This window comes from Cebidichthys violaceus, unplaced genomic scaffold (assembly GCF_023349555.1).
Source record: "Cebidichthys violaceus isolate CVI_PGR_0920_01 unplaced genomic scaffold, fCebVio1.0.p SCAF_26, whole genome shotgun sequence".
NCBI lineage: Eukaryota > Metazoa > Chordata > Actinopteri > Perciformes > Stichaeidae > Cebidichthys > Cebidichthys violaceus.
The window spans coordinates 1,341,515-1,369,421 of NW_027176439.1; the positions used below are offsets into that span (position 1 = coordinate 1,341,515).

Sequence of the window (27,907 nt, forward strand, 5' to 3'; positions counted from 1 at the left end):
TTTTTACAAGGCTTTCATTTTTACACCAAAAGCTCATAAAATATGATGTATTGCTTTAGTTTTAAGGTATATTAAATATCCTAGAATAACACTTTTTTCTACTCCCAAAAGTTGTTGTTGTTCTTGTTTCTGGCTCATCTATATATTTATATATTTGTTAGTTTAATTGTTGTTTTTCTGTTATTTATCTTGAGTAAGAAATGGAAGAAATCTTAATTTCTACATAATTATTTTTTTCTTTCACATGCATTAACTGTCTTTCTTTGCATGAATTGCTCTTTTTTATATATAAAACCAAGGTTTGCTAATCAAATATTCTTATTATTGTTTCTTCTTCCCGAAAGGTTTTGCAGATAGCAGAGGATATTGAACAAAAAGTGTGAAAAAAATATGAAAATAGATACAAAGTCAAAGAGCAAGAAAAACAGTTTATCTCATGTAATAAACATTAACACAATGACAGCTATCATTTTAATTTTAGTTAAAAGGTAGATGCCCTGAACACCTGTTGGCTTGCTCAGCTTTGAAGCACACAAATTATAACTATTTAATAAATAATAAATAGAAACTCAACGTACTGTCTTCTCATGTGTCGGTTGCTTAGACTCAACGTTTGAATGAACTTCAACTTGCATGTGACACATATGCCAACAAAATAACTTTTCTGTCACATTTCTGCTTTGTATTTGCACTGATGAGGGCCAAAGTTGTGCAAAGCATTTGTGCCATATTTTAGTTTAAATAAATACAATATAACATCAGAAATTCGTTTGTATTGTAAGGAACTCATCTTTCATTTGCTGTAGTGTGGGTCACATGCAATTTGAAGAATCACTCCTATTATGTATGATGTCATTTCAATTAAATTAATTGTCAATGGAATTAAATTCCACAATCCCTTGTAAGGAGGCACCAAGGTTCATTTTCCGAATGTCACCTCCTGCAGAAAGCTCCAAAATTTGACTCAATAACGTTGTATTGTCAAGAATGGGGCACTAGGTGACAGCAGTTCTCATTTGATGCATGAAAACACACATTCAATCAAAGCCACTGTGTGTGTGTGTGTGTGTGTGTGTGTGTGTGTGTGTGTGTGTGTGTGTGTGCGGTTGTGGTTTCCTGTGAGACATATGAAACCACACACCACAGTAACCTCAGGCAGTGAAAGTGATACTTTGGTGTCATTACCTGAATAGCTTTATGATAATTTTTCTTCAAAAGCAAACAGTTGACTGCTGCATTGTCTTTGAATGATAAAATTAAACAAGACATTCTGGCTATATTTTCCACCCGTCCCAGTGGAAATAATGACTCTTGTCAGTTGGACCTTTTGTAATGTCTTATGCCTTGTAATCAAAAGCTGAATCTATTGTGTTGTTTTAAGGTTTGGGCCTGGATATGTTCCATATTGGGAGATTGTTATTCAATAATCAAATGATGTCAGTGCATGTCAGACCTGAAAGTCTACCTCACACTGGCGGTTGGGGATGGAGTGCATCCTTTGTTGCTCAGTCCAGGTCCCCCCCCCCCCACCCGGATGAAAAGAAATAAAAATCGGCGTTAAGTTTTGATTCCTCACTACCGATGCATGAAGAAAATAATATATAGGGTAGGGAAGGGACATATTTATAGTAATAAATAGACACGTCTAATAAAGAGGGCAACAAAACCACAAAGCCTCCTCATCTGTCAATCAGCCACATTGGTTACACAAATTTCCACTTTCATATTTCATTCTTACATAGTTTTAATTAGCTGCATGTCAAAAGACATCAACATGTAAAACTGGGCTCCATTTCATGAATTTGATTTTCGAGGTGACTTAAACATTGCTACAGTCAGTAGATGTGCTCATGCATTATACATTGAAATATAATTATTTAAAGCCGTCTTGAGTACTTTTTAAAAAAAATGTCTGACTTTGGCCGATTTCTAGTGGTAGTATCAGAAAATGCACGGGATGCGGAATGCACCAATTTCCACCAGGATTCTTTAAATTTCTCCAAACTAAAAGCCAAATCGATGCTTAGTGGCATTTTTTAAACTGGAACAGGGCCTTCCAAAGTTGCTGACAGAGTAGTCCCACCACCTGCAAGTGCTTTAGTCCAGAACGACCCCCTTTCTCTTCAAAAGGACGAGCTGCAGGTCTAACCTCCTTAAATTCTTTGAGTGCTGAGAGGGAGGAAATGCCCAAAGGTTGATAAAAGTTACAGGTAGTAGCTTTGAAAAATGTATTTGTGATGACCAAGACTGGGGAAAGTTCATGCAACAACAAGTCAAAGACACAACAGACCTGCACTGATTGTGCTGCAGCACCGCCAGTTACAGAACTTTTGGAGGTGATTGAGTAAACACGAAGAAAAGGAACAGCAAACATCACCGGGAACCACTGGCCATACTTCAAACGTCTAAAACAAGCCGGAACATGAAGCTTACTTACTGTAAGTAAGCCACATTGATAAACAATTAGAGAAAACGAAACTTTAGGCGTTTGCATGGACGTCTGTGGAGATGCTACAACTGTTACCTGTCAATCGCGTGCCAATACCCTAAAATTAAAGAAAATTATGTCGTCCATGTGTTTAATTGCAGAGTGGCTGCAGAGTGGATTTCTCATCAGCAGACAACAATGATGTCGGTTTAGTTCCTCTAGTGACTCAGAGTGTGAACAAACTCCAAAATACATCAGAGAAAGTCGATCGCACTTCCAACGAAAAAGAGAGTGAGACATGAAGAGTTTCATTTCAACATTTACCAGAAGAAAACAATGACAGTCATCTGTAGACATGTACAAAAGGTTTTACTAAAAATGGCTTAAAGGTATGAAAACATTGCCCTTTTTAGAATAAAACATTTGTTTTCAAAGGGAGATTTGTTGCCTTCTTGGTGTCTGGACGACTGTCCATCACAGACTGAATTCTTGTCCTATAAAATACCGTGAGAGCTTCACAGATGCGTAACATAACAAATGTTATGTTCATGTAAACATAACTTGGTGTTTGTGTCTTCCACTGTCCTTGAAGAATTCCCCCGAAGGCTACGTTCCTGCGGGATGGGTTAGACGTACCTTTATGCCTTTATCTGATTTATATTTAAGCTGGTTCATAAATCATTGCATTGTCACCGTCCACCTTTAGATGAGCTGCTAACTGATACTAAAGGTACATTTTCTTTCTTGCTGATAGTTAGATGCGATGCCTGATGACAAAACCAAACATTCCTTCCACTCTCCCATGAATAGTGGTGGTGTATTTTATGGTTTTGGTTTCATGTATGACCTGTAAACAATGGGGCACTTTGTTTATATTTTGCTATAATTTCAACAATTTGATAATTTTTCAAAGTAACTTTAGTTAATTAACCAAAGTAGATTTCTGCCTACGATTGCTTGGTTCAACTTCTTCCAGTGTGAAGTAGCTTGCAAAGCTTTCAAAGTAGCTTCGCCAACACTGTTAATATGCATGTTTAATCTGCACAAAAAACAAGAGCAAACACAAGTTGATGTTTGACCAGGGGTAAGTCACTGCTCCCGGCCAAGACGTTATACACATGACCTGCCATAAAACTTGTTGCTTTTATACATCGGACTTATTACGGATTATAACGAGACATAAGCTTTCTTTTTTAAAAACCTTTGGAGAGAACTAGGCCAGCTGTTTTCTGCTGCTGTCAGTATTTATGCTAAGCTAACTGTAATGCTCTGCAAGAAAGCAAACAAGCGTATTCACCAAATTGTCAAATGATTCCCTTATCCTCTTGGACCCTTGACCATTTTTAGGCCCTCAGCTCGAAAATAGCATGCCCATACGATAATGAGTGTAGCGTTGCAACAGTGTTGCATCAACCCAAATGAAAGCAAGCGACATCCCTACTGAAGTGCCCTTGAGCAATCTCAATTGTTCAAGAGCAGTTGTTCCCAATTGGGGTTGGAAGCCGCTGAACGGGTTCGAAGGTAAATATCAGCGTTTGCAAGATGAATACCAGGATAGGAAAAAATATAGTTTAATGCAATGGGACATTTTCTCTGTATTAGAAGTCACAAGCTAAACATTTTACTGTCAAAGAACATCAGGATAGGTAAGAGAGAAAGCATTAAAGTAAGATTGGCGTTATCCTATCTAAGTACTGCTTCCGACACTTTCAGCTCTGCAGGGATGTTTGGCTGCAGTTGTGTAAGTAACACTAAAACACATATAAACCATTTGTCTGCACACACAGCTGTCACTCTACCAGCCCTGCAGCAGAACAGTTAGAAATCCTCTGAGATAAGTTATGATTTCTTGTCAAATGGTTGGGCAGGTATTTACGACAGCCCCAGGGGCCTTGCTCCCTCGTCGACACAACATGAATTTCTTCTCGCCTGCTTCCCTTTTTTTCTTCCCAGATCTTTTTGCGCTTAGAGTAAATCATACACTTGATATGAAGTCTGTCCCTGTGTTTCCTGAAAATCACGTGGTTCCCCCAGACTTGTTTACACTCCCATTCAGGCCCTTTACCGCAGTGTGAGAACTGTATTCATGGAGGGTGCCAGCTGAGGAGGTGGTTGTCCTCTGGGCGTGTGAGCAGTAAATTGCATCCATGGATCGGGCCAACAAAGAAGGACTTTGTGAAAATATTTCTTTGTATAGAAACATGAATACAAAAGCTCCACTTATTTTCAATTTCATCAACAAAAGAAATCATTATAGCTGCAGCAGCAGCTGCACCTGTTTTCAGCTAAAAAGCTCAGATAAATCCAATGTAGGCTGCATGCGCGGCACCAAACAGCAAACAGACAACATTAGCGTCAAGCTATTTAGCTCTTTAGCATCGAGCAGCTAAAGCACATATCATTTTCAGGAGCTGGTGGAAACTAAACCAGAATGTGCTATATAATTGGACTTATATTTAGGTGAACAGAGAAATTAATGCTAACGTTGCTCTACTGCACTGTTGCACTCGCTAAAACTTTAGCAATAACAACTTTATATATGTTACTGGGTTTGTCTGCTTTTCTGGGGAGATCGATGCAGCTTTAAAGTGATAACGCATGTTTTTTTAAACAAATAAGATACATTTTCCACTAACTGCTATGAATTGGTATCATAAAGTAATAGTTAAACAAAACTAACAGTCTACAGCCACGCTAGCAGCTCTGTGAGGCTGTGCGACAGCACGCTAACATGCTCAAAATGACAATTAGCTAACATGCTAACATTGACCTGGTGTAGTGTCAACCATGTTTACCGTTTAAGTTTAGTATGTTAGCTATGCTATGTAAGTTATGCTAATATTTGCACTAAGCACAAAGTACAGATGAGGCTGAAAAGTTTTGCAGTTATTTTGTCAGACAATTTTAATTTTGACCTGGTGATGGCATAAATCAGGGGATCACTAAAGTTATTACTTCATCCTGAGGGGGGATTTGAATGTGCGCCAAACTTCATGGCAATCAAGTTCATGGTGGTGCTACAGGAAAACTCAGGATCACTTAAATCAGGAAGATTCATCCTCTGGGGACAACAAATGACAAAAAAATTAAAGTGAAGTGCAGTGCAGAAACTAAAAATTGAATGGTGACTTATGCAGATATTTGCCAATCTTTAAATCTTGTCTTTCATTTCACCCATAGATTTTTTTCTCGGGTTCAATATCTCAGTTTACAGGTCAGTTTTTTACTCATTTCTCCACAGAGTCGCTGCTCGTGTCACGGGAAAAGTAAGATGTTGGTGTGATTTCATATCCAAATAGAGAGATGTGGTAATAATGACAAGCCAAAAATTCATGAGAATTTGGATGGAGTTGCTGTCTGCATATTTGGTGAAATCCACTTGTGGGCAGATTTCTGAAGGAATAAAAGATCATTTGTAATTTTAGTCATTTCTTCCTTCTTCCTTTGAAAGTGAACAAAGCTGTCTTCTTGGAACTCAAAACTGTGGCTCTCAGCCAGCCATCTACCAGAATCTTCTGTCAAACTCACCACGACTGAAACAGGAGCACAACTTGCTTTCTCCCAACTGTTTTATTTGGAACTGAGCCAGAAACGAAAATAGGCGATGAGTAGAAAAAAGAAACTTAAAATTAAAGGGAATGTGCTTCACTCAGTTTTGCTTTGATTCACATGGTTACCCTCCATCTACAGTTAATCCACAATCACTTTGCCTCATCTTGTATGATGACATAACTGACTGTTCAGGTGGCAGCTGACTGCTGGATGCATGAGAGGCCTCGAGCCCTGCAGCTATATGTCTGGATCAAAGTTTCCAAGAGACGAGAGGTTAAGATGACAGAAACATAAGTGGGGCAACGAGGGAAGGATCTTTAATGAGCACTTAAAGGGAAACTTTGTGTTGATGGTAAATGTAGTCAATTGAAGCAATAGACTCAGTGCGTGCTTTATTGACCCAGAAAGCTGAGTTCTCCCGCTAGTGCCTACATGTATCAGGATGCATTGCCTGCAGGCGAGCCTCTGACACGTGGAGGATCTCCATCGGACTGAACCTCTCTCACAGTTAATACAGGAGCAGCCTCAGAGCTGCTGCATATCTTCAGCTGTTTACTCTGGCTCAAATAAACACGACATGAATCAGAGGCACAAATGTATAGAAAATGCAAATATTTAGAAGCAATCTAAAACAAAATGTTATGCTTCATGCTATCAAATGAACAATTTCAGATTTTCTTTATTCTTATTCTTTCTACTTTTGTCATAAACAGATATGCAATGATGATTGCTGGGTAATGTCTGTCAAAGCACTTTGTAAACTCTGTTTTTAAAGGTGCTATATGAATAAAGGTATTATTGTTATTGTTGTTATTATTATGTATGTTGATGTTGCCCATAGTGCTCTAATCGATCATGAAGACGATATGATATTCAGTTTTGTAGTTTAATATCTCTAAATTCTCTCTTCACTCATCCCCCCTGTACAGAATAGATCCATTGACCACTACTAGTAACCCATACTGGTATGGAAATGGTGAAAACAACATATCACACGGAGCATGATTTAAAGTGCGGAGCGTCTTTAGCTTTACTGTAAAGTAAAAATAATGTCAGGATATAAAGTAACGTTATTGTTACATGACAAAAGGAACTTCTATTCAAGTTATTCCTTTTTTAAATGTTTTAGACGAGTCACTAATCACTTTAAAATAGGGATTATAGCTGATTTAACTTGCAGACATGATATTGATATTGATTTTCTCATGTCACTCTCTTTATAAAATGATATAAATCCATCCATGTTTTATTGATATCTTACAAAAAGTTACTCCTCATTTTCCTGCAAAAGTCCAGCAACAAGAGTCCGTTTCTGCTTGTTACATGCATACTGTCTTTTCAAAATAAACCTCCATCTTCACAGGAAACAACGAAGGTTTAGGCGATGAAACTACTTTGTTACGTTTAGGAAAAGTTTGTGGTTTCCGTTATATCTACGGAAGTGGCGTTGCTTAACTACGGAAGTCACGTCACAAATAAATCAACATTGGCTTCTCGTTTCACACACGGCACAAACTGCGGCCTGCTGGAGGAAACGCCAGTGTTTGTTTGACCCATCCACCTCTCCTCATCCTACCCGTCCTGTGTGTTTTTTTTGTGATCTTTAAACTTCCTGGTTCACGACTACATTCTATTTCCTGGCGTGGGATATCTACGAATTACAGTGCATTCATTTGTATTGTAGGTTTAGCGACAGTCTGCTGTAGAGACAGTGGAAACAGACCATAACTGTAGGACAGATAGGAAATAAACCCAAATTAGTAGAAGAAGCTTCCTGTGAAATATCCTCAAATGCCCCATCCCTCAAGGCGTTACTGGAGGTTGCATCACTCTTGGCAGAACCCACTCCTGTTGCTCAACGACTCCCACACTCACAGATTGTAATCCAGTACTTGCATGCATGCACACACATGCATAAACACTCACACAAACAAGAAGATAAACATAAGTGGTTCAGTCCGTATGCATTCCATGAAAAATCCCCAAACCACACTGTAACTGAAAAGACAAGATAGAGATCAGATAACTTGGTTTACAAGCTTCCACTTACTGACACTTTAAATTCAGATTTATCTCTCACTCTAGATGTGTTTAAAGGATCATCCTCAGATTTAAAAAACAACAAAAACTACACTACTTAGATTTATGTATTGTGTGAATATTTGCCTTTTATTAACAGATAACAGAAATGATAAACACTCGGAGCTCACATAGCAGCTGACACTTCACTGCTTAGAGTACTGGCGCTTCAATCATCTTCAGGGCCACCACTTCAACTTCCAGCGATACTGACAGTACTAGTACTTGCATCGGACTGTTCAACTGACACTTCATTTAATTTCTTTTTGACTGACGCTTCGGCTCCTTTCAACACTGACACTTCAACGAACACTTCAGCTCATTAAGTGCTTCAACTTCGTGCAGCATCTCTCAGGCCAAGTTTTAGACAACATAAGAACTTTATTAATCCCAAAGGAAATTCTTGTGCCGGAGATTGATAAAAAATAAGAACAGAAGAATAAGAAAAGCTCTTCACTCTCGCAAGGATCCTGGAGGGGGCTTGGGAATACGCCCATCCAGTCTACATGTGTTTTGTGGATCTGGAGAAGGCGTATGAGCGAGTGAGGGAACAATGGAACGTGAGATTGGCCGGAGAATCGGACCAGCTGGGAGGAGACCCCGAGGGAGGCCCAGGACCAGGTGGAGGGACTATATCTCCAAACTGGCCTGGGAGCGCCTCGGGATCCCCCAGTCAGAGCTGGCTGATGTGGCCCGGGAAAGGGAAGTTTGGGGTCCCCTGCTGGAGCTGTTGCCCCCGCGACCCGATCTCGGATAAGCGGTCGAAGATGAATGAGTGAAAGATGAATGAATGAATAAGAAAAAGCAATAGAGTAAAAACTATAAACAAACAGTAGAGTAGTAAGTATTAAGTCTATAAGAAGTAACACCAGAATAGAATAGAAATAAGATTTAGATCAATATCATAAAAAATTATAATTAAATAGAAAAAGTAAATTACAACAACATAGGATTATAAAAAGTATAAAATGCATCAGAAGTGATACTAACACTAGGGACAAATAGAAAATAAAAAAGTAACATTGTGCATGATATTGACAATAGTATTGGCAATCATATTGAATCGTAATCAAAAAAGTACTAATGCACGTAATATACTTAAAGTATTATTGCACACATCATTTTGGATATGATCGTTCTCAGTGTCCGATATTTCAGCTGCCATCTCTTTTGCACTTCCGGTTCCCTCGTCTCGAAGTTAATGTTTTTCTTTTGTAAGATGTCTGAAATAAAGTCTGTGGATTACAAAGGCTTTAGATATTTTAAGGTTTTCTTCTAAGATCCCATTGGCTTTTTGTTGAGAGAACCAGTGCGATGCTACCTGGTTAGTCCACAAAAATTCCTCATCCTGCAGCACTTTATAGATACACACTGGCCCTTTAACGTTTGAGACATTCTATAGTCAAATTATTATTAACTATCAAGTGTCGTGTCTTTATTCTATCCAGACAGTTTTCACTGGATTGTAAAACAGTGAGGTGTAAAGTGTTCATCAGTATGTTCTTTTAGATGTAACTTGTATCGCTAAACTCTGAGTATTGTGTGCATGCAGATGTTGCAAAAGCAGAAAGAACAAAGGTAGCCTCTGTCTGACCTGCTGTTACCTCAACCTACGCCTTTCTCACAGAAGCAGAAATAGTATAGCACTTGTTAAGGCCATGACATCTTAGCTCCATCCGGGAAGGGAGTATGTCTATTTTTTAGTAGCTGATACACAGTAGAATATAAAGAACACAGATTTAAACTTTGTGTTAAAATCTCATTGTAATGCATGCATGGAAGCGTAGGAGGTATTTCTCATGAAAGACGAGTGCCCTGATAAAGATCCACCTCAGAGAAGCTTCTGGAAAGACACGTTGGAAAAACAAAACAGTTGTCAAGAAGCCAAAAGAGAGAGGAGGGGTGAAGAGGTAATTGTCCAGCAACGTGCGAGGAGTCGGTCCCGGAGCCAAAACCTTTTCATCCCATTTCCAGTCAATGAGCAGCCATCACACTTTCACTTTCCCTCCACAGCTGTATAAATACACCTGCAGCTCTCCTCCTCTCAGCAGCACCTTCACACTCCTGAAGAGACTCTCTGAAACCTGAGCTCAGAGCTACGAAGACACCAGAGACATGGCCTCTACGACTGCACTCCTCCTGCTGCTGGGAGTCCTCTGTGTTGGCTTTGCATCAGGTGAGACTCATCCATCCATCGTGGCTTCTGTAGATAAATCCACCTCTCTGTTAGTTTCATTCTCCAGTTCTACATTCTGTTTTTGATGACTTTGTCTCTCCGTCCTCCTGCAGCTGAGATCGTGGTGGACTGCTGTCTGACGATCGCTGAGAAGCCCATGCCGCTGAAAATCATTCAGAGCTACACCATTCAGGAAGCTGGGAAAGGATGTGGAATCAGTGCTACTGGGTAAGTGACAACCACGGCTCACATGTTTACATATAGTGTTATAGCAATAAGGCAAAGGGAATGTTTCTTCAGATCGTTTGGTTAACGGTTACAGTGGCTGGTTTATCTTATCTTCACTACATCCTGATTTGTTTTCCAGCTCTGTCTAATCTCACTTCTCTATCTCTGATCTGCTTCAACAGGTTCATCACAAAGCTTGGAAGGACGCTGTGCGTCTCCCACCCTAACGATAAACAATGGGTGAGAACTTACATCAAATATCTGGATGAGAAAAGATCAAGATCTCAATAAATCAGGTAAATATTAACAAACACCAAAGGCTTCATGCATCTTTTAATTTAGTTTTTCCTCCATTCGTCATCATTCCAACAAAACAGTGTCACTTTATATGCTTCAACCTTTGGCTCATCACTGCACTTCCTGTCTGCAGGTGTGGAGAGGAGAGGACTCTGGGAAAAGATGGCTGAAGATCAAGAAGGACCGACTCCAGACTGAGAGGAGAGAGAGGTTCAGGATCAAAGTCTCAGAATGAACCGCGCTGTTCTGAAGAAGATCAAAACAGTTTGAGAAGATCTTATTTATGATGACTCATCGTTTGAACCTTTTTCCCTTTTGTTTGATCTGTTAGTGAAATAGAAATAGAGAGATTTGTCTTGAACTAACGGTGACTTCCTGTTTGTGTTTTAATCACAAGACTGTAAAGTGTTTGAGGTAAATTTACCCAAATGATGTTTGATGAGCTGTGTTTATGTTTTATGATCATGTTCTCAGTGAGTTTGCTGTTTTAGTGATAACTTGTACAAAATGTTGAGATGATATTTGTGTTCAAACTACTGATGAGAGTTATTCTAAAATAAAGTTTTATATTATTTTTCAACCTCTAGTTGCTTCCTTTCATTTAAACTGAAACACATCTGCATCCTCTGCAGAGTTTCTCCAACAAATATGAAAAGATCAAAACACATGAATCTTTATGAATGAACCATATTTTAAATAGATGCAGTCACTTTTTCAGCAGCACTTTGTTGTTGGTGTTCTTAGTCGTAATGGTGGAAATGGTTCTACAGTTATGAACATTAAATATTGTCACAATGTGGTGAATAAGATGACAGCAGGCTGACAGGATCAGTCCAGTGGTTTGTTGAAGGAAGAAAGGCTTACTGGCAGCTGAAGGCCGTGAGCGTATATTTCTACTTCATGTTGTCGTCTCAGTACAACAATAAAGTGGAATCTAATCTCAAACCAAAACCTGAGCATGAGCACATCAGCAGAGTAACAGGAAGTGTTTTCAGATCACACAAATGATGCACAGCCTCAGACGCACCTTTCAAACCTGCAACTGACATTTCAACAGCTTTCAGTCTTCATTCATCTTTTCAATAATCCAAAATCCAACAGAAACAAACCTTTGGCTTTTTGTCCAGGGAACCAGTGAGATGAGAACTTCCTGGTTGGTCTCCTAAAATACATCATCCTGCAGCACTTTATAGATCCCCTGAGTTTCTACACACTGACCCTTTAACATTAGAGACATTATATATTCAGATTATTATCAACTATCAAGTGTTATGTCTCTATTCCAAACTAATAACTAATTAGGTCATGTTTATTTTATATTAGTCACTGCAGCTTTTAAGGTCATTTTCACTGACAAGACGACATTTTTTAAGGGAAAAGGTTTTAGTAGCTGATGCACAGCAGAAGATAAAAACACAGAGTACTTGCTGATATATACTTTGTGCTAATACCTCATTGTAATGCATGCATGGATTGTATGAAGTGTGGAAGGTATTTCTCATGAAAGACGAGTGTCCTGATAAAGATCACCCTCAGGGAAGCTTCTGCAAAGACACGCTGGAAAAAACCCCCCAAAAAACCAGCTGTCAAGAAGCCAAAAGAGAGAGGAGGAGTGAAGAGGTAATTGTCCTGGAACGTGCGAGGAGTCGGTCCCGGAGCCAAAACCTTTTCATCCCATTTCCAGTCAATGAGCAGCCATCACACTTTCACTTTCCCTCCACAGCTGTATAAATACACCTGCAGCTCTCCTCCTCTCAGCAGCACCTTCACACTCCTGAAGAAACTCTCTGAAACCTGAGCTCAGAGCTACGAAGACACCAGAGACATGGCCTCTACGACTGCACTCCTCCTGCTGCTGGGAGTCCTCTGTGTTGGCTTTGCATCAGGTGAGACTCATCCATCCGTCGTGGCTTCTGTAGATAAATCCACTTCTCTGTTGGTTTCATCCTCCAGTTCTACATTCTGTTTTTGATGACTTTGTCTCTCCGTCCTCCTGCAGCTGAGATCATGGTGGACTGCTGTCTGACGATCGCTGAGAAGCCCATGCCGCTGAAAATCATTCAGAGCTACACCATTCAGGAAGCTGGGAAAGGATGTGAGATCAGCGCTACTGGGTAAGTGACAACCACGGCTCACATATTCACATGTAGTGTTGTATCAATCAGGCAAAGGGAATCATTATTTTCTTTTTTCCGGCTCTGTCTAATCTCACTTCTCTATCTCTGATCTGCTTCAACAGGTTCATCACAAAGCTTGGAAGGACGCTGTGCGTCTCCCACCCTAACGATAAACAATGGGTGAGAACTTACATCAAATATCTGGATGAGAAAAGATCAAGATCTCAATAAATCAGGTAAATATTAACAAACACCAAAGGCTTCATGCATCTTTTAATTTAGTTTTTCCTCCATTCGTCATCATGCCAACAAAACAGTGTCACTTTATATGCTTCAACCTTTGGCTCATCACTGCACTTCCTGTCTGCAGGTGTGGAGAGGAGAGGACTCTGGGAAAAAGATGGCTGAAGATCAAGAAGGACCGACTCCAGACTGAGAGGAGAGAGAGATTCAGGATCAAAGTCTCAGAATGAACCGCGCTGTTCTGAAGAAGATCAAAACAGTTTGAGAAGATCTTATTTATGATGACTCATCATTTGAACCTTTTTCCCTTTTGTTTGATCTGTTAGTGAAATAGAAATAGAGAGATTTGTCTTGAACTAACGGTGACTTCCTGTTTGTGTTTTAATCACAAGACTGTAAAGTGTTTGAGGTAAATTTACCCAAATGATGTTTGACGAGCTGTGTTTATGTTTTATGATCATGTTCTCAGTGAGTTTGCTGTTTTAGTGATAACTTGTACAAAATGTTGAGATGATATTTGTGTTCAAACTACTGATGAGAGTTATTCTAAAATAAAGTTTTATATTATTTTTCAACCTCTAGTTGCTTCCTTTCATTTAAACTGAAACACATCTGCATCCTCTGCAGAGTTTCTCCAACAAATATGAAAAGATCAAAACACATGAATCTTTATGAATGAACCATATTTTAAATAGATGCAGTCACTTTTTCAGCAGCACATTGTTGTTGGTGTTCTTAGTCGTAATGGTGGAAATGGTTCTACAGTTATGAACATTAAATATTGTCACAATGTGGTGAATAAGATGACAGCAGGCTGACAGGATCAGTCCAGTGGTTTGTTGAAGGAAGAAAGGCTTACTGGCAGCTGAAGGCCGTGAGCGTATATTTCTACTTCATGTTGTCGTCTCAGTACAACAATAAAGTGGAATCTAATCTCAAACCAAAACCTGAGCATGAGCACATCAGCAGAGTAACAGGAAGTGTTTTCAGATCACACAAATGATGCACAGCCTCAGACGCACCTTTCAAACCTGCAACTGACATTTCAACAGCTTTCAGTCTTCATTCATCTTTTCAATAATCCAAAATCCAACAGAAACAAACCTTTGGCTTTTTGTCCAGGGAACCAGTGAGATGAGAACTTCCTGGTTGGTCTCCTAAAATACATCATCCTGCAGCACTTTATAGATCCCCTGAGTTTCTACACACTGACCCTTTAACATTAGAGACATTATATATTCAGATTATTATCAACTATCAAGTGTTATGTCTCTATTCCAAACTAATAACTAATTAGGTCATGTTTATTTTATATTAGTCACTGCAGCTTTTAAGGTCATTTTCACTGACAAGACGACATTTTTTAAGGGAAAAGGTTTTAGTAGCTGATGCACAGCAGAAGATAAAAACACAGAGTACTTGCTGATATATACTTTGTGCTAATACCTCATTGTAATGCATGCATGGATTGTATGAAGTGTGGAAGGTATTTCTCATGAAAGACGAGTGTCCTGATAAAGATCACCCTCAGGGAAGCTTCTGCAAAGACACGCTGGGAAAAAAAAAAAAAAAAAACAGCTATCAAGAAGCCAAAAGAGAGAGGAGGGGTGAAGAGGTAATTGTCCTGGAACGTGCGAGGAGTCGGTCCCGGAGCCAAAACCTTTTCATCCCATTTCCAGTCAATGAGCAGCCATCACACTTTCACTTTCCCTCCACAGCTGATACACCTGCAGCTCTCCTCCTCATGGTTCTTGGTCTGCAAATGAACCAAAAGAGGGAACAGGTGTGTAGATGAGCGGGGCAGTTAGGTGAAAAGGAGCAGCAGAGACCTGGTTAATGCATGGGGAATGGAAACAAAGGGGACCTGGGTCATAGTGGCTGGAGGGGAGGGACAGAAACACAGGGACCCGATCCCAAAAATCATGGCATGTTTCCGCAAACTACGTGAGGGTTTAAGACTGTCCCACTGTTAAATCATTGAGTGTTTTAGGGCTCTCTCAGGCATTTTGAGGCCTGTTATGAACACTTGTGTTCATAACAGGCCTCAAAATGCCTGAAAGACACTTTCGTGTTCATAACAGGCGTGTCTGCAGACTTTGCCTGAGGGAATTACCCACAATTCCTAGCGTTGTGACGTTAAACACAGGTTTATCAGGGGAAACCCAGAGGCGTAAAAAAATAAAGAAAGGTGAACAAAGAGGACGGCACATTAATGTTTAGCCTGACGTATTAAAGATGGTACATAATACACACGTTGTTTATAGATGTTTACTGTATTAGCTGGTGTTTTGACTACATGCGGGTGTGTTTTCTTCAGCTGCAGAGTGTTGAGATCTATCAAACCCTCCTGTGATACTTTGCCATTTAGGGAATTGCCCGGCACATCAACAGCCGTCTGCTGGGAGTCGCAGGGAAGCAGAAGCCACATGCAGGAAGTACAACAGGATGCAGATTTATTTACTTTAAAAGTTGAAATGACCATAGAAAGACTGTAAAGCACAAAACAAATGAATTTGATCTATAAAAGACATGAGTAAAACCAAACATTTAGGCAATTCTCAGTAGTAAGCAGCCAAATTTTGTTATTTAAGGGAAGTTTGAAGAATTGATGTAGAGATACGGAGTTGATATTAAGGGCTGCGTGTACATATTTTCCCAGAAAAATGTAGCCCTAATTCTGCTTTATCATCTCTTTTATTTAAGGTCAGACTTAAGGTAGCTTTACCCACTTTATGTTTTGAAAGTTTGTGTATTTGTTTGTCAAAAAATAACCAAAATAGCCTGATTTTGGTGTAATAACTTGATTCTCATTTTAGGGTTGTTTCCTTATCTACACATATTGTGAGTGATGAGTTGATGTTAATTCCCAACATTTATGAGAATAAGCTGTTATTGAACGATAACAGGAAGTCCTTCCAACTTCATTTGACTACTTGACCCTGTCCTGACCAGACAGCGTCTCTGGGCTCACAGCCACAAATTGTCCTCGGGGCCAAAGTCCTTATGTCCAACAGCATCATGTGGAGTTTCCCACAATGCATGTGGGGCTGCGTTAGGTCACCACAGATCAGCCAAAAATAAGACACAACTATTAGTATAGTTATTTAGAACTATTGTTACCTGGAAGAGATCTGCTACGGAGGTCCTTTTTATGCAAACTACAGCAAAATACACTGCCAAGAACTAAAAGTAAAATTACTCATTCAATTTTTCAAGTAAAATATTTAGTATGGAATATTATGACTGATGACTCATGACTGACTCATTGTCATGAAGTAATATTTTAATATTGCAGCCGGTTGAGCTATGTTATGTACTGTTGGTTTATTTTGTTTGTAAAACCTTATAATTAGAGAGTATAAAAGTACAATATTTTACATTGAAATATAGTTGAGCACAAGACATAATGTCTCATTAGTTGAAGTGTAGAAGTATCACAAACTTGTACAGTGCTTGAGTACATTACAGTCATTTAGCAGATGCTTTTACCCAAAGCAACTTACAATAAGTGTATTCAACATAGGTATTCAAGAGAACTACTAGTCACCAGAAGTAGATGGAGAGAACTTTCTCTCATATAGTCGAACTGTAATTGAAATAAATATATTTCATACATAATGAAAAAAAGGTTTTTAATACCTTTCTATAATGGCTGATTTCCTACATGATAATATAATAACTCAAGACAACATGAACAAAAAGTAACTTTTAGTTGGAATCAGAGCTAATGTTAGCAAGCTAGGCTAACTAGCGAGCTAGTTGGCCTAGCTTGCTAACATGAGCATTTTCTTGCTAGCTTTGTGAGTTGAACAGAAATTTAACAACACGGTGGATCTTCACAAATGTTGAATGTTGTAAAAAGACAGATGTCCTGAATCCCCAACTCTACATAACCAATGCTATTTGTGATAGCTAGATAAAGGGGCCTTGTTTGTATGCTATACATGGCTTCGACCACCACAGAAGTAGTTTGAGCATCTGCCAGCTCTCAGAAGTCAAACACTGCGGTGGGAAACAATCCCTCTGTCTTGTTGTAAGTAGAGGTTGTAAAAATGTGAATAGCATGTGGAGCCCCATTTTTATTTCCAAAATTGGTAACACTTGTGACAACTTGGAAAAACTTGTTGGATATATATATTCCACTGTTCCCAATTTTTGTAAAAGCAATGATCAAAGAAATTCAACTTGCATTTCGTTGTTTTTTAACTGTGTTATTCTGCACAAAAGACATTTTTGAGTTCTCTCTACTTTTAGTCATGATTGGTCTTTTTCTATTCCACTGTTTGTTTGTTTGTATCTTTTCACAATTTTTTAGTTAGTTCATTTAATATTATTCTATTTTATTGTATATATTGTGCATTTTTATATTTAATATTTTTTACTCTGCTATTTGTATTGCATACCTGTATGTATAAATGCTGCTGTAGCGGAAACATTTCCCCTTGTGGGACTAATAAAGTAACTATCAATCTATCTATCAATCATAGAGGTGCAGGACTTTTATGTTGCAGATAAAGTTAAGGTCACACAGAGGAAAATATGACAGAAGTGAAAAAAAATCCCCTGGAATGACTTTGGTCAAAGTCTTTAAAGACACTTTTGGGGAAGGTAAAACATGTCCTTTCCTGTCACTTCAGGATGTGGTTATGCAACGACATGCTCGGTCTTAAAACACTCGACGAGGACCGTTGTCTGGATTCCTGCCAGATTTTCCAGGCGACACCTCAGGTCCATCAACTTTTTTATTTTCCCGTAAATGCTTCAGCAGGGAAAGTCCAAGAGACTAAATACAGCTGACAGAGAAAGGTAAACATCCAGCTAGTGATTTACAAGGAAGAGAAACTATAGTGAAACTAAATGCTCCATTGGTACACACAGCGTGTGAGTGAACAGTTGTGGCCCTGATGATGCAAGGTCAGCCAGAGAAATAAATCTGATAGCATTCAGATTAAACAATGGGTCATTTTGTAGAGCCCAAAGCACAGTCCGACTGTGGTCAACTTCTGCAGAACAGTATGGTGGAGGAAGAGAAAGTTGCTCTTCACAACATTTGCTGGTATCAGTTTCACTAGAATGAATGTTTGCAAGGGTCTCATCTTTTGCATGGGAATAAATCAACAAAGGACGTACAATCAAATTGTGTAATAATGCAAGTGTTTCTTCCTACTTTGGGTTTGGATTTATTTAAATAATAAGCACTGTAGTAATATCAAATGTGCTGTGTAATCGTATCAGAATCGTATGTGTTATCTCCAGTGGAAAAATGTTTTGTGTCAACACGTTACTGTAAAGTTTGTTGTGAAACATTGACTTATCTTTTATCTGTAACAACATGAAAGGGAAATCCCAACTTATCTTATTACAGTAAGACACTGTTTGAGGAAATTCATTATTTAATTTGCTGGTAAATTGTAAAAAAAGTGAGTGCTGCTGTAGAAATCCTCATTTTCTTTTGGGGAACAGTGACTTGAAGCAGAAGACAGAATGCCTTCACTTTATTCACATTTAACCTAAACCACAAACTTATCCAAAGTGGTTTTGTTGCCTAAACATTGTCTCCGTTGTCAAAGTCCTACGCTTTATACAACCACTATCAAACCCGAAGACCTCCCCTTGACTTCCATGCAGTACGAAAAAAAATTGTACATCCTGTACTTGGAAAAACTTTACTAGTCCAGTAAATAATCCAGGCAGCAAAACACATTTGGCAGAACTTCATTTGTAAGAGACAGGTTTACTTTCTTTTCCGTAAGGCGTCCCTCAAGGAGACATATGGGATTCACTCCGATTGTATTTTTTTTTCCTTTTTACAATATTTAAGATATTATAGTTCTTTAGTTAAATTTAAATGTATGGAGATGGACAGGAAACATGAGGAGAGACTCATACTGTTCTTGAAGGACAAGGTGTAAACTGGAGAAAATATCATTTAGTTTTGGCCTGTAACAAAATAAAATATATTAAGGTTTTTTTTTTACTGGAAGTATTGTTTTCATCTGATGCTGCCGCCCATATCCCAAGCACTAGAACCACATACCTCACTTTGCTTTTACTAGTAATTGTAGATCCAGTATACAACCTTATTGCACATGTAAATGTGTTCTGCAAACTCATATCAGTGTAGCACACTTGAGTTATGGTACAATTTGTACAACTGCTATTATTGTAAAACATATTGTAATTTTTATTCAATCTGTTTTATATATTTAGCCAAGTGTGGACCAATAGACTGTGAACAGGAAGTGGACGCAGTCACATGACGGCCCCCATATATTTATGTGCATTTAACCTTTCATGTGGACCTTCCCCTTGACTGCAGCACCCACTCGATTATATCTTAAAATAAAATATGAATCTGGGGTTATAAAAAAAATTACGTTCCCTTGCTATCCCCAAAAAGTCAGACTATACCTTCCCTGAAGCAAATAAGAACAAATAGGTAACCCTCCCTATTTCCTGTTCCCTCTCCCTTGTGTTGCAAGAGTAGAACACAAATAAAGTATGTTGTAGGTGAACATTTTGCAGATATATGATCAGGCTGCGTTCAATAAAAATGTGTTCTCATGATTTTGGTAAAAAGAAAATGTAATTCAGGTGTAGACCTGGTGGTCCATTGGTGAATTGGAAAATATGTCATTGTGAGAACTAAGCTGCTTCCTTGATTTTGTTGACATTTTGGAGACAGGAGCCATCAGCAATGTGCAGATTATTTAAGAAACTACGTTGTTTTTTGTGTGTGCAACAATCACTATGGGGTTTAAAGCATCGCCACATTCTTTTCGTCTAACCAGTTGGCTTCCTGTATGAAATAATAGAATACCATCTATGTTGAGTTCAGTTATGTTTGCAGCTGACATGTGAAAGGAGAACCAGATTCTTGAGAACTGAGTCAAGTTTACAAGACAAACGGACTTTCAGTATCTCTATCACTGAAATGATTTTAGGTGCACTGTACTTTAGCTGTAGTTGAAGTTTTTTTTATCAGTCTGAACATGGATTGTGAAAGCTTTTCCATATGTTTTTACTATGTCTCTTGTTTGCACTATCCACTATGCTGCTGTAATCCTGTACATTTCCCCGCTGCGGGACTAATAAAGGATTATCTTATGTTATTTTATGACTTACAAAAGAACCCCAGGACACAACACTTTATCATATAAGGCAAGATTTGAACGCTTTAAACAAGGTTTATTTTTCATAAATACTTAAATACTTCCCAAATGCTCCCATTGGGCACATAAAAATAACATAATGGTTATTTTATCTATTTTTTTTAAAGCTTTTCTACAATAAAGTATACACTTTAGTTAATATGTCAGAGCCATAAGCCTCAATAATGATTATATTTCCGTTTCACTGCTTTTTCTTTGAGGTGTAGATGTGGACCATTGGTTGTGTGAGGGTTAAATCACAGAGAACTAGAGATTAGAGAAGTGTGCCTGGGACCGGGGGGTGGCCTGACTAAAAGTGTGACAAACTGTTCTCCTTACCTTGAAAGGAGAAGGTGTGAAGGGTTGCTGGGAAATGAAGAAATAGCTGGTAAAATATATAAGAGAGGGGGGGGGGGGGGGGGGTTGGGAAGTAGGTTTGAGATACTCAGTTCATGATGGACTCTGAGTGGAGTGACCGAGGGGGCGAGACAAGGAGGAGGAGGAGGTGGGGGAGGGGAAATGGAAAGTGAAAGTGAGTGGACATCATCTTCTCAGACTATATAAAGAGCAGTCAGTCAACACAGAGGCAGTATCCTCACCTCCTTTGTCACAGCAGGTGCTGAAAGAAAGAACAGGCTCAGCCAATCAGCTTCCAGACAGACGAAGAGACAGCGACCAGACATGGCATTGTGGGGTGACACCAAGCTCTTCTTCTGCCTCCTCTTCATCACCTGCTGCTGCACAGGTGAGTTTTTCATTGTTCCTCACACTGCAACAGTGATGCCTTTAATCTTCCATCTTGTGAAATGAGTCAGTGAAAAACACAACAGGATGTAATTTATCAGAACAAATCCAACTTGGAACGGCTCCAAAGAGAAAGTAGTGGTTTACAAAGTGAGCAGGGAAAAAAAAAGAGGAAATTCCTCATTGCAGCTACGTTTGAGTTAAATACACACTCTGTGGGTTTTTCACTTGACTGGAAAGTTCAGTTATCCGTGTTTGACTCCAAAAAATCACTCATCAATTTCTCCTTGTTATTGGTTGTTAATATGTCTGAAATCACTTTTGTGTCTGAGGGAGGTTTACAGTCTGCAACAAGTCATTAGACTGTTAATCCAGATAAGGAAACGCTCCATTAAAAACCCTTTAAAACAGAATGACATTAAGTACAATGTAGAGATATGATAAAAAAAAAGTTATTTAATAACTCAAGTGAAGTCAATTATCTGCTTTAGTACTGACAGAGCGAGGTTGTGTTGAGGGCGTGCTGCTGGTATTCCCCTCTCCTCTCCTCCTTTCCTTTGTAGTAGGTTAAAGAATAACTGCTGGAAATCCCAGTCAGGTGACAAAAGCCAGTGAGGCTTTTGTCACACAACAATGACGACAGCGCTATGTAGTTGTCACTCCGAGAGTAGTGATAAGTTGCCCTTTCAGCCCTTTGTTTTTTTCTTTTATGAAGTCAAGATCCAGGGGGCTCGAGATCATTTCTAAACTTTATTGCGGGGTTGAATTTCCATTTGCTTACACGGCAGAAAGTTTTGTATTCTTAAATAGAATAGATTAACCCTTAGCCACACACACACTCTAGTAATAAACAAAAAAAGACAGCAAATTAAAACCAAAAATGTAGCAAAGGATCATGGGAGCTTCCGGCCTCCGTAGTCATCATTTAGAGGAGGGTGACGGCGCCGCACTGAAGCCGTGTATTTTGTCACATTGTGGCGATGTGATGTTTGGGACACCGTGATAATATATGCGGACGTTGGAGACATTTTGATACTCATTTCCTGCTATAAAAAAAGTGTCATTATTATAATTAATTGTTATTGACATGCATTCAAGCTGTGGTCTGAGAAGAAGTAGACTGTATTTTATAAAGTCTGCAGAGAAAAGCCACGTTATGCTGAACTCATCTTTTCTGTCTTTCAGTGACGTTGGCTCAGATACCCATGGACTGCTGCTTGAGCGTCGTCAACAAAACTGTACACAAACAAAGGATTATTGATTACCGTCAGCAGATCAGGGGACAAGGCTGCTCTATTGATGCCATGATGTAAGTTCAGGTGGCGTGTGTGTGTGTGTGTGTGTGTGTGTGTGTGTGTGTGTGTGTGTGTGTGTGTGTGTCTCAGGATGAACCTTTGCAAGTTCTCGTATCTCGCCCTGACCCAGATGATTTGGTGTTCTTGCAGTTTGCTGACCAGAGGTGGCAAGACACTCTGTGTGACTGCTGGCGAACCGTGGATCCAAGATGTGGTGAGGCATGTGGACGCCCTGGGGAAATACTGCAAGAAACACAACTACAAGGTAACGCGTCTCTAGATAACTCTGCAGCTTAAAAAGGTTTTAAATGGTGTTAATTAAAATGTAACTCTCTATATCAAACTATTCCTTTAAAAGTTCATGGCGAAATCTGAGAGTTTGATGTCTTGACTTGTGCAATGTTGGAAACTTGTAGGACAGAATTGAAACTAAATTAAATTAAAAACATGACGCACACCAGCCAACTGATCAAAGTTTCGTAGTTTGTTTGTACAAAAACCTCAGTCCATTTCAAGCCTCATTAAGTTGAAGTGTGCCGTAAACCATTTAACTGTGAAACTGACTTTGAGTCATGAGGCGTACGGAGGCCTAAAGCAGCCAGAATCATGACTCAGGGCCAGGAGCTTCTGTTTGAAGCACTGACGACATTATTATTGGCTTTCGTTTCTAAAATATTTGTGTGTCCACAGCCCAAACGCTGCGACAAAGTGAAGCGGGTGTAAACATGACAGCGACCTGTGAACCCTTCAACAACGGAGCCGGAAAGGAAGCACCGCCAGTCAGGGAGGAGAAAAGAGGGATCAAACCAATAAAATAAATAATTATAGAGAGTCCTATGACTACAGACAGCTTTATCTATTCTACCATTATATTTTATAAAATTATGTTTGAGTCACAATGAAAATTGAAGGATTTTAAAATATATATATATATATATGTTTTAATGGGGTTTCTGTTTTTAGTGGACCAAAAATGTGAAAGAGTGTAACTGCTCACTAAGCTAACTCTGAACAAAAGTTTGTTTGTTTGTTATATGGATTTTTGACCTTTTTCAAAAATAAAGCCTTGTTTTTTACTAAATCCTGAGCACATCTATCATTCTTTGTTGACGACACCTTTCACTTCGTTGGGAGTAAAAATGAGTAAATCATCCATATTCTTCTTTTTCAATCCCACCACAGATGGAAAGAATTATTGATTTAATTTTTATGTTTAGTTTGTTTAGGTTGACAAACATCTTAACATGATTTTTATTGGACAACGTTTCAGTAATTTGTCATGCTGCCATGACGGAGATTTGACAACCACGATTGGAGAACAATCTAAAATTCAGGTCCCTATAAACTCTTCATGATTGTCTTTGCTCTTTATTTTAATTTCAGTTTTTTCTTGTTCAGAAATAATTAAGAAATGGCTAATAAATATTAGCATCAGCCCACACTTTAATCTGAGCATAGGGAACTAAATATCAACATAACATCTGTATAGTTTAAAGGTTGAGTAACATAACTAATGTAGATTTGGGGGATTTGTATCATGCATGTGGCTTATGTATTCAGTAGATGTCATGGTTGGTGAGTGTGAAGCAACCGGGATACAATCCAACTGATAATGCAAATGCCAAAATGAAGGTATATAGAAACTTACATGCAGGGTCACGGTTAAGCAAAGTTACAAAGCACACGGCAACTTTGACGAACTGGCAAGTGAGTGTAGTGTTGCAACATGCCGGGTAAATATCTGCAGGGCTGACGAGGAAAGTGGGAACAGGTGAGCTGGTGGGCGGGGAAGGTCAGGTGACTGGTTAGAGTATTGGGACTGGAGGTAAAGAGGTTATCGTATGTAGGGCAGAAGGAAGTGGCTGGATGGGAGTGTGAGGTCAGTGAGTCAGGAGCAAAGGGACAATGAATGGATTTAATACAGTTAAACTCCATAAACCAACAATGGCAAACAACTTATGTACAGTAAGCCACATCATTTTATTGTGTGGTTCATATCTCATAAAACAACAAATTTAACAAAACAGATACTTTATACCAACCCAATACTTTTCAGTTTGGACCAGTAGGAAATTCCCAAATTTTGTAGGGTTGATTATTGGCTCATTTATGGTCATTCCAATGAACGTGTGTGTTTTCAGTCAAGGCTTAAGGGATGGTAATGTCGGTCTGTTAAAGAGTCCAGAAGTAGGATAAGGGATGAAGGGAGGAATGCTTGATGGATGGATGGAACAGAGTGATTTTGGACTAGGGAGGAGAGAAAGGAGAGACAAAAGTTAAAGGTGTTTTGGGAGGTAGTGGGCATGTGAAAACTGAGTCAAAGAGGAAGTCAATGGCTCAGGTGTGCTTAAATACTTTTGTGCAGAAATGTGATGTTTTACTTATACAACTTAATTTTGTCCGATTCTTTGGTTCATGAGCAAACCTGTAAAACTAACAACGTTCCCATCAGCCCCAGCTGCACTTTGTGCTCAGTACTACTTAACAAATGTTGACATGCTAACACGCTAAACTGACATGGTGAAGCAGGCAAACATTATACCTGCTAAGCATCAGCATGTTAGCATGCTGTGTGCATTATGAGCCTGTTAGTATGCAGACTTTAGCATTTAGGTCAATGCACCACTGTGCCTAAACAAAGCCTCATCATGGCCTCAGACTCTGGTTTTATAAGGAGTGTTAGCATACAGCCGTTAGCATTCGGCTCAAAGCACCACTATGCCTAAACAAAGCCTCGTCATGGCCGTAGAATGTAGTAATATTTGACTTTGAACACTTTTTCTAGCCACAATTTGTATGCAGTGATTTGACTTTGAACACTTTACTACTTTCTGTCATGAACAAATTAATATATAAATTAAATTTTACGGTACGGCCATTTCTAAGGGCCGATTTAGTTTGCATACTTAAACTGGGTTGGGTGGGTGAAGCTTAGTCCTAAACCTTTAGTGAACTGGGAAAAGAAAATGTTGTAAAAGATCCATCCAGATCTAATTTGCCTGAGCTTTTTGTGGCTGTTGAAAGGCTGCCGAGTTGGCATCTTTTGTGAACTTGCACAACTCTCCTTTCACAGTAACTCAAAACCTTTTACAAGCTCAAGTGCGTGAGACACTAATTGTGCGTTGACGTGGATTTGTATACATAACATGCAGAAAAGGACAATACATGGGTTGAATTTCAATAAAAGCACATTTACAGGCCGCTGAATGTAACGTAACCTTGATATTTGGAGGAGGTGTCATGAGGAAGCCAAGTTGAATGCGTTGCTCAACAATTTTTAATTTTTTTTAATTTTTCAAGAGCAGGCTGACCTCCTGGACCTCGAGGTTCCCGGCGCTTCAACGCACCTATTCATCCAGGTGATCTTTAATCTGAGAAGAAAACAAGGAAAGTGTCACCCATTCACTTTTTAATCCTCCTATACACTTTCTGGATAAATAAAAAATGACGTTTCACATTTCTTTTTTTTTTTGGCAGAGACGAATGTGCCAAAATGATTGTCTCTCTTGTTTACTCCAGGAAGTTAGACGTACCTGTCGAATGGAAATGATCAGGAATGAATTATAACAAAGGTGAGCGGGTTCACATGAATGAATGGAAAAAAAGGATCCTCTGTTTTACCTCTTTGATGTCAGGGAGGTGCTTTCTAATCGCACAGTAACTCCCCCACATGTTGCAAAATCCCTCGACAAACCCGCTCCGAATCATGCAACTCACCTTTTTGGATTTTCATGGACAGCGTCTTCACTGTTCAGAGGAAATCCAGCTTCTTCTTCCCTGTGATGAATGCATGAAAGATGAGAAACTGTGACGCAATTCGCAGAATAGATAGAGATAATAGGGATAAGGCAGGTCTGGATGAGAGGGATTCGTGGTAAAATCGTCATGTAGCATGATATGATCTTTATATACATGGCATGGCCAAAAGTATGTGGACGTATGTCTTTGTTGAATGTGTCTTTTCAAAACGATGGGCATCTGCAGATATTTACTCCCATTCAGCCACAAGAGACATCAGCGAGGTCCAACACTGATGATGGGGGATCAGGTCTGGTTCTCAGTCAGGACTTTGTGTCCAGTTCTTCCACAGCAAACTGACAGGAAAGGGTTCTACCACAAGCTATGTGTGGATCTGTATAGTTGCTGTTGAAGGATTGAATGCTCTGTGGTGGTTCCACATATTAGGCTCAATAACATTCTTACACAACCAACTGGATTATCTAAAGAAAAATGGATTTACACGTCAAGATTGAAACAGGATTGTTTTTGCAGTTTCTCAAAAGTTTGAAAATTGGGGAGATGATGGCAAACTGCTCAACACTGGTATTATTACCCTTCTTGGTTTTGTCAATGAAGTGATGAAACCTCAGAAGAGCGCTGGTTTCCCCTAAAAATTGTGTCTTCTAAGTTCATTTCAGTACATTATTTTCCACATAAACAGCAACTTTGACAAGATTTTTTTTTTAATTTGTCAAGTATTGAGGCACTGAAAGGTTCAGATTGTTATTAGAAGTGTCTGATAACTTTATGGAAAGAACCCTTCAGAGAAGTAAAACCTTTTTCTTTACCCTCCACTTGATCCCTTTTAATATAATGTATGTGTCATTTTATGTTACTGGTGTTCCTGCTGATTGAGGCGATATGAAGAAATGTTCAAACCCCCCCCTAAAAAAAAATGCATGATCCAGTGAGGCTCCAAACGCAAAGATGACCTTTCAAGACAACTCTGACAAGAGTTCAGAAGTGGACCCAGTCTGAAAAGACAACAAATAAAAGAGAAAGAAAACACATTATTTCTAACATTGTGTGTCCACACTGTTGTAAATCAGTTATTATAACTGAGTGAACTCCCAGTCGATCCAGCTCATCTCTTGAAACATCAACACCATCTGGTGGTTGAACTGCATCCTCCTCACCAGTAGAATTAATATGTAGGTATGTAGGATGATCATATTTGTATATTAATACACAACAGTACATCATTTTTTCTTGAATTTGATAATGATCATTCAGAGGAGATAGTGAGCATCTTTCTGGTTGCCAGCTCAATTGAGGATTGATTTTGAGATTATTTTAAGAACTTTTAAACAATTATGGCCTCCAGTTATATCACTGTTCTTTTGGCCTGTCAGCACATTATCTCTTTTTAAATCATTGCTTAAAACATTTTTTTGTTAATCTTGTATGTTTATATATTTTGTTTTTATTATTTTATTTACTTGTTTTGTATTTTGTGCAGCTCTTTATATCCTTGTGCAGTAAAAATAATGTTATTATATTATTATTAAATTGTCAAACTTGTGTTGCAACTTCAGGGTACATGCCTTGGTTTCATGTACTTGGTGTGTGGTATTCTGGGAAGGTAACAGAATAATGTAGGAGCCAATCAGGACACCTCAATAGGAATTAAAACTCACAACTTTGACGAGAAAAGAGTCGATGTGACCAAAGAAAGGATTGTGTAAAAAGTTCACAATTAGTTTTAAACCTTTGCATCATTAATCCGGTAAAATATGAAGCCTTTGTTTTCAACACTTTCTACAAACATTTAACAGCCACACATTTCCCTCGTTAAGGACAAAAAGACACAGGAGCCA

The 27,907-nt window shown here is 38.9% G+C and overlaps 3 protein-coding genes across 4 annotated transcripts; all 3 read left to right on the plus strand.

Annotated features, from left to right (window-relative positions):
- The first annotated feature begins 10,092 nt into the window (after window positions 1–10,092).
- Window positions 10,093–11,340, plus strand: LOC137879959 (C-C motif chemokine 19-like). 2 transcript variants are annotated; one of them, XM_068720948.1, is made up of 4 exons: window positions 10,093–10,235; window positions 10,349–10,463; window positions 10,646–10,710; window positions 10,894–11,340. In XM_068720948.1, the coding sequence occupies exons 1-4, from the start codon at window positions 10,175–10,177 to the stop codon at window positions 10,956–10,958; spliced, it is 306 nt and encodes a 101-aa protein (XP_068577049.1). In that variant the 5' UTR covers window positions 10,093–10,174; the 3' UTR covers window positions 10,959–11,340. The 2 variants fall into 2 exon arrangements, with proteins under 2 accessions (XP_068577049.1, XP_068577048.1); XM_068720947.1 differs by having other exon boundaries at window positions 10,099–10,235; window positions 10,646–10,759.
- Window positions 11,341–12,499: 1,159 nt separating this feature from the next.
- On the plus strand, window positions 12,500–13,695 carry LOC137879960 (C-C motif chemokine 19-like). Its single transcript, XM_068720950.1, has 4 exons — window positions 12,500–12,646; window positions 12,760–12,874; window positions 13,000–13,113; window positions 13,248–13,695. Exons 1-3 carry the CDS (start codon window positions 12,586–12,588, stop codon window positions 13,106–13,108), a joined length of 285 nt encoding a protein of 94 aa, XP_068577051.1. The 5' UTR covers window positions 12,500–12,585; the 3' UTR covers window positions 13,109–13,113; window positions 13,248–13,695.
- Window positions 13,696–20,849: 7,154 nt separating this feature from the next.
- LOC137879896 (monocyte chemotactic protein 1B-like) lies at window positions 20,850–23,391 on the plus strand. The gene is made up of 4 exons (XM_068720847.1): window positions 20,850–21,016; window positions 22,201–22,324; window positions 22,461–22,575; window positions 23,001–23,391. Exons 1-4 carry the CDS (start codon window positions 20,953–20,955, stop codon window positions 23,031–23,033), a joined length of 336 nt encoding a protein of 111 aa, XP_068576948.1. The 5' UTR covers window positions 20,850–20,952; the 3' UTR covers window positions 23,034–23,391.
- Window positions 23,392–27,907: the final 4,516 nt, after the last annotated feature.

Coding starts and splice junctions, on each gene's coding strand:
- LOC137879959 (XM_068720948.1), top strand. CDS start 10,175: ATGGCCTCTACGACTGCACTCCTCCTGCTGCTGGGAGTCCTCTGTGTT. Junction 10,236..10,348: donor CTGTGTTGGCTTTGCATCAG/GTGAGACTCATC, acceptor GTCCTCCTGCAG/CTGAGATCGTGGTGGACTGC. Junction 10,711..10,893: donor CGATAAACAATGGGTGAGAA/CTTACATCAAAT, acceptor TCCTGTCTGCAG/GTGTGGAGAGGAGAGGACTC.
- LOC137879960 (XM_068720950.1), top strand. CDS start 12,586: ATGGCCTCTACGACTGCACTCCTCCTGCTGCTGGGAGTCCTCTGTGTT. Junction 12,647..12,759: donor CTGTGTTGGCTTTGCATCAG/GTGAGACTCATC, acceptor GTCCTCCTGCAG/CTGAGATCATGGTGGACTGC. Junction 12,875..12,999: donor TGTGAGATCAGCGCTACTGG/GTAAGTGACAAC, acceptor CTGCTTCAACAG/GTTCATCACAAAGCTTGGAA.
- LOC137879896 (XM_068720847.1), top strand. CDS start 20,953: ATGGCATTGTGGGGTGACACCAAGCTCTTCTTCTGCCTCCTCTTCATC. Junction 22,325..22,460: donor TGCTCTATTGATGCCATGAT/GTAAGTTCAGGT, acceptor GTGTTCTTGCAG/TTTGCTGACCAGAGGTGGCA. Junction 22,576..23,000: donor GCAAGAAACACAACTACAAG/GTAACGCGTCTC, acceptor GTGTGTCCACAG/CCCAAACGCTGCGACAAAGT.